This window comes from Rhinoraja longicauda, chromosome 23 (genome assembly GCF_053455715.1).
Source record: "Rhinoraja longicauda isolate Sanriku21f chromosome 23, sRhiLon1.1, whole genome shotgun sequence".
NCBI classification, from domain to species: domain Eukaryota; kingdom Metazoa; phylum Chordata; class Chondrichthyes; order Rajiformes; family Arhynchobatidae; genus Rhinoraja; species Rhinoraja longicauda.
In genome coordinates, this window is record NC_135975.1 from 7,995,866 (window position 1) to 8,001,669 (window position 5,804).

The 5,804-nt window shown below is 39.7% G+C and overlaps 1 protein-coding gene across 1 annotated transcript in view; it reads left to right on the plus strand.

Annotated features, from left to right (window-relative positions):
- lrguk (leucine-rich repeats and guanylate kinase domain containing) overlaps positions 1–5,804 on the plus strand; it is a gene marked incomplete at its 5' end in the record, with an annotated part of 76,874 nt that overhangs the window by 67,059 nt on the left and 4,011 nt on the right. Inside the window, 2 exon segments of the mRNA XM_078419533.1 lie at positions 1,178–1,266; positions 3,085–3,201. Of these exon segments, the coding sequence (XP_078275659.1) occupies positions 1,178–1,266; positions 3,085–3,201 (206 nt within the window).

Here is a 5,804-nt window from a genome sequence, read left to right on the forward strand (position 1 = left end):
AATGGCCTACCCCTTATTCTTCAATTATCCAATTTTGAGTAACTTACAAAACAACCAATCTCCCCCCTCTTCCTCCCCTTCTTTCTCTCTTCCACCAACCCCCCCCCCCTCCCCCCCCACACCCTCTGGGATCCACCTTGTCTTTCACCCATTTCTCCCCTCCCCCTCCCTTTCCACCTACATTCCTTCCTTTGGCTTCACAATTTTCAGATCTTCTATCCTTATCTCACACCTTTACTCTTTCAGTCTTTTCTTCTCTGGCCTTTGCCCTAGTATCTGCCCATCTAACCACCCCGCCTCAACTAACAACCTATCAATTGCTAGTCTTTGTTTTTCCCCTATCTTCTAATTTTCTTCCTGCTCACCACAATCAATCTGAAGAAGGCCCCAGACCCAAAACGTCACCAATCCATGTTCTCCAGAGATGCAGCCTGACCTGCTGAGTTACTCCAGCTCCTTTTCTCCTCATTTCTTCATTCTTCTTCAACCCCAGTGCTAGCCTGTATCTTCTTTTACGTCTTTTCACAATTAACCTTGGCATCTTAGCTCTCAAAACTTTTCCTTGAAGCTTCCGTCATTCTATCTCATTCCCATCTCCAAATACTTTCCAACCCATTCATTCAAGTGCATCCACAACTCAAGCCCAGCAAATTGTTCTTATCCCTGCACCATGGAATATTCATCATGTCGTGGGCAGTGTATAAACCATGATATTATTGGCTGGCATTGGTGGAAAGATCAGTATCAAAGAATTATCACAGCAGAATAAGAACAAAATGTATCAATAGTTCGGTTTTATTGTGAATACTGGTGCTCTGTCTGACTTCTTGGGTTGTTTTAAACTATTTTAGCTCGGTGTTCTATCCTTTAAGATTTACATGTTAAATAAAGAAGATATAAACATGAAGTTACATTTAATTTTCTGAATACATATATATCATATGATCATTTAAAAATCCTTAATTATGATAAATATATAATCACAAGTCTATTTTAGTCATGGTATTAATAAGCATGATAAAATTTCCACTTTATGGAGGATTGCTGGAGTTCAATAGTTTCAAAATTTCCATTGGGTGTTAACATTTTTGTCCAACATTTATTTATGAGCTTTATTTTATTTTATTTAAGAAGCATACTCAACACTGTCTTCAAATTGATTCTCTTCGTTATTTAGGAACAGAATTCCATTGAGCAACGACGGAAGATAGCACGGGAGGCTGTGAAGGGGAAATCTCAAAATATTAAAACCTTTCTGTTCAAAAGGTGACCAACCTCCCTTCCATTATGTGCGATTTAGCTCTGCGTGTTGACCAGCTCATTGCTTGGCACTGTTGTTCTCCTCATGCTCAGGGAATGAATTCAGAATCCTACCACCATCATTCCCTCATCATTTTTAGCTGATTTTTGTATCATTTCCTTGAAGCCTCAGTCATTCTAATTTATCATTTCCAAACTTCTTCATTGTCCCACTTGTGTTTGGATTAACTCGTTCATTTGTATTATGAAGAGAGGACTGTAAACTAAGTTCTCATGGTAACACCCTTACAGTCATAAAAGCGCCCATTAACAATGACCCCATTTTATTTCCTGCCATGGGCTTTTACATTTTTTGACCGCGTTGCCTTTCACTACCATATCAATAGCCTTGTTAAAATCCATGTAGAAATACGGATACGGTACAGAACAAATAGCCTGCCCTCCACAACCATTTTTATTACATGCTCAAAAAAAATCTGATAGGACCTTTAATAAATCTATGCTGAGACTCCCTGATTAATCTCTGCCTTTCCAATTTAAGTTTGTTACTTCCTTAGACTGAATTCCTTATGAATAACCATAAACTAACTGCTCTGTAAATACTTGGTTTATTACATCCTCACTGTTTAAAGAATAAAACATTAATGGCCTCCATAGGTTTGGTACCATTCCTGTAATCAGAGTAGATTGAAAAATTATAAGAACAGCCTACCACAATTTCAACAATCTGGGATATACTTAATTTAGGCCAGGCAATATCTGCATTTTCGAAGATGATAAACCCCTTAATACTCTCTTTTTTATCCCATCTATCATTTCACATGTTGCCCTCCCTGTGACATCAGCATCATCTCTCTCTTTTATGAAGTCTTTAGTTAACCTTTTGTTCTTTCTTTAAGTATAAAACCTCACCAGTCTATTGGTGGTTTCCTGTAATCCTAACGTCCTTTCTCGCTGTCAACAACATTGCCAACCATTAATTTATTTTTGACTGTTTCTGGTCGGTTAGGCTGGAGTGATCTTCAAATAGTGCAATGCTCTAGCTTTTCCCTGGGTATGAACATCAGGCATGGACACCCCATACATATGAGCTATCTTTAGGATAGGCACATAATTATGAATGGAAAGGGATGGAGGAGGCAGTGATTAGTTTAACTTGGCATCATGTTTGGCACAAACATTGTCGGCTGAAGGGCCTGTTTCTGTGCTGTACTGTTCTATTAAGTGTTTAGGAGACCGGTGGAATGGATGATGATGAATTTGGTGACTGCTGCAGGGTTGCAGACATCTTCAGTTGGGTAGGAAAGAGGCATTTCTACATGCCTTCTCTTCCCACTTCCCCAAACTGCAGCAATCAGGGGCTGGGTGGAGCCGGCAGAGCTGGGAGCTGCTCTGAGCAGACTCGCTGGCTCATTCACTCAGTCAGTGAGGACGGATGGCGGCCACTCCTACATCTGCTCCTCTCCCATTACAGATGTTTCTGTGACCCTCTCCCACGCAGCGTTTGTTCATTAGGAACAGTTTTCAGGAATGGAATCCCGTTGTAACCTGGAAACGTCCTGTGTGTGGAGTTCCTTCGCGTTAAGTCAGAACTTGCACAATCAAATAAAGGACAGGCACAAATTAAAGATCAGAGCACTGACGCTGCAATGATCAATCAGTACTGTGCAATCGTTAAATGGATCAATAAAGTTGAAATGAACAAAATGCAGTACAGTAAATAAATGGGTAAGAGGGGAAGGGAATGAATAGAGCAAAAAAAAAATTGATCTGCTTTTAGATGGGAGTATATTTCTTTATTATTAATAAATATTCTCTTTGCAGGGTCCGAGACTTCAATAACTTGAAGTACTCTGATTTATCAATATGGACCTCCGGCACATCTGTTATACCAATTGCAAGTGCCTCGAATCAGCCTGAGAGCATTTCTCCTTTATCCAGGTATATTTATTCCTAATCAGTTTTCAGTTCTTTGTGGAAGGAATGCAGGTGCATTTTAGTAAAGTGTTTTTCTATGTTGAAATTGGTGTTCTTCCAAGTAACAGATGTTAGTGCTGACAAATGCGGATACTTTCATTTTGTGTTCCCCTTACTCTTCTGAGTCTGGAATTGTAACTTTTTCTGCATGTGGAAAAATGTCCAAATTTTACAATTCCAGAGTAACAGATGGGGTATTTCGTGAATTTGTCATTTAAGGCCAGTTTGGCATTACAGACACAATATAATCATAACTAGGCTTCTTCCTGCAACCCAAAGATATTTTGGGTGGCAGGTTAATTAGATGCTGTAACTTCCCCAACGGTTTAGGTGGAGTCAGGAGAAAGCTAGGCATTGGCATTCACAAAAGAACACAAAGTGCTGGAGTAACTCAGCAGGTCAGGCAGCATCTCTGAAGAACATGGATAGGTTACGTTTTGGGTCGAGACCTTACTTCAGACTTTTGAGTAAATCCAAGAATCTGAGTCTGAAGAAGGGTCTCGACCCAAATGTTGCCTATCCATGGAATTACTGCAGCACCTTGTGTCCTTTTGTATATTAACCAGCATCTGTAGCTCTTTTCTTTGTTTAGGCATAGGGGTTGAGGGGCGTGTGAGAGAATAGGAGAATTGAACCAATGGGAATGTGCTGTTATCCAGCATTCCCAAAAGTCCCAAGGAACAAATTGCCACTGTCTTCGTCACAAGATATGAGAGTTTAAATTTCCAAGTATTTATTTTGTGTAGGTTGGAAAAATGTGTTTAATTGTGTACACTTGCGTACGTATCCTTGAGCCCAAAATGTAAAATGATGACTTTTGCTTATTCTATTAAAATTGAGGGAACTCCTTTTAAAAAATCTCACGGAAGGTCCGTATAAATTATACTTCATCAATTCATAGATATAATTTCTTGTCTCGTTACAACAAACAAAAAGAGCAAACATTGATAATTGTGCAAGCACACACTAATTGTGACACATAGTCACATCCTAGGTCTGATCTGTAGTACCAGCTGTTATCAGGCAACTGAATCATCCTACCACAACTAGAGGGCAGTCCTGAACTACAACAGTGCTCTCCATAATGTTTGGGACAAAGACCCATCATTTATTTATTTGATCAGTCTGAAGGGTCTTGACTCAAAACGTCACCCATTCCTTCTCTCTCTCGAGATGCTGCCTGACCCGCTGAGTTACTCCAACATTCTGTGTCTACCATCATTTAATTATTTGCATCTGTACTCAGAATATCATTGATGGAGTACTAAACACAATAATTTTTAGTGTTGTATTATGAACTCAGACCTTCCTAACTTAATGTCAGGTGTCTGCTGACAACTGCACAATGTTTGATTTCATTCAGCACATCTTAATGAAGCAATCTGTGATGGGCATAAGTGGGAAGTAATATTTGTGCCACAAAGGTGCCAGGTATTGATTATTTCCAACACATACGAATCTAACTAGGGGTCCCAGAATGCCAAATGACCCCTCTTGATTTGACTTGTGTTTTCAAAGCAGTCTCTTTTTATTCAGAATGTATAAACAAGGAGCTCCAGATTCTGATTTACAAAATAAAGACAAAGTGCTGAAGTAACTCTGTGGGTTAGGTGACATTTCGGATTGGGACTCTTCTTGAGACGGCCTTTTATTTCCTCTTTTTATTCAGTCAGTTTATATCAACGATTTGGATGACAATATGTAAATTGTAAAAAAATTGTAAAAAACCTTTATTGTCACTACACAAAGTACAGCGAAATTAAAGCAGTCCAGATGATGCAATCACACACAGCAGACAGTACAAAGGATAAACCTTTATCCATAACAAGCTAAACCTAATCTACTGAATTAAACAAACTGACCTCTAATACAATATAGACAAAACAATTACAATACGGTCGAGGCAGTGTACAGTGCAATCAAGACAGCAAGTTATTGCACAGCAATGAGAGCTAACATATTGCAAGTGCCGTTTAAAAAAATAAAATAAATAATGTAATTAAATATAAGGTGCGGTCGGTTGTAACATGTAATAAGTTTAGCAAATGTTAACAATATAAGTGCAGTAGAATGTAAACTTGTATTAAATTGAGGCTTATGTTTTCTGACAAGTAACTGACAGTGTTCCGATCAGTTCCGTTCCTTCCCTTCAGTTTTATGTGAGTGTCTGGCAGTGTTCAGCTCACGTATGACACTGGGGTAGAAACTGTTCTTGAGTCTATTAGTCCGTGATGTAATGGACCTGAACCGTCTACCAGAGGGCAGCAGTTGGAGCAGCTGATGACCAGGGTGGGAAGGATCCCTCAGGATGTTGGCTGCTCTGCTGAGGCAGCGGAGGGAGTAAAGTTCCTCTAGAGAGGGCAGTGGGCAACCAATGATTTTCTTTGCAGAGTTGATGACCCTCTGAAGGGCTTTCTTGTTTGCCTCTGAGCTGCTGGTGTACCACATAGAAATACAGTACGTCAGCACACTCTCGATGGTGCAACGGTAGAAAGTCACTAGCAGCTACTCTTGCAGGTTGTTCTTCCTGAGGATCCTCAGAAAGTAGAGCCGCTGCTGTGCCTTTT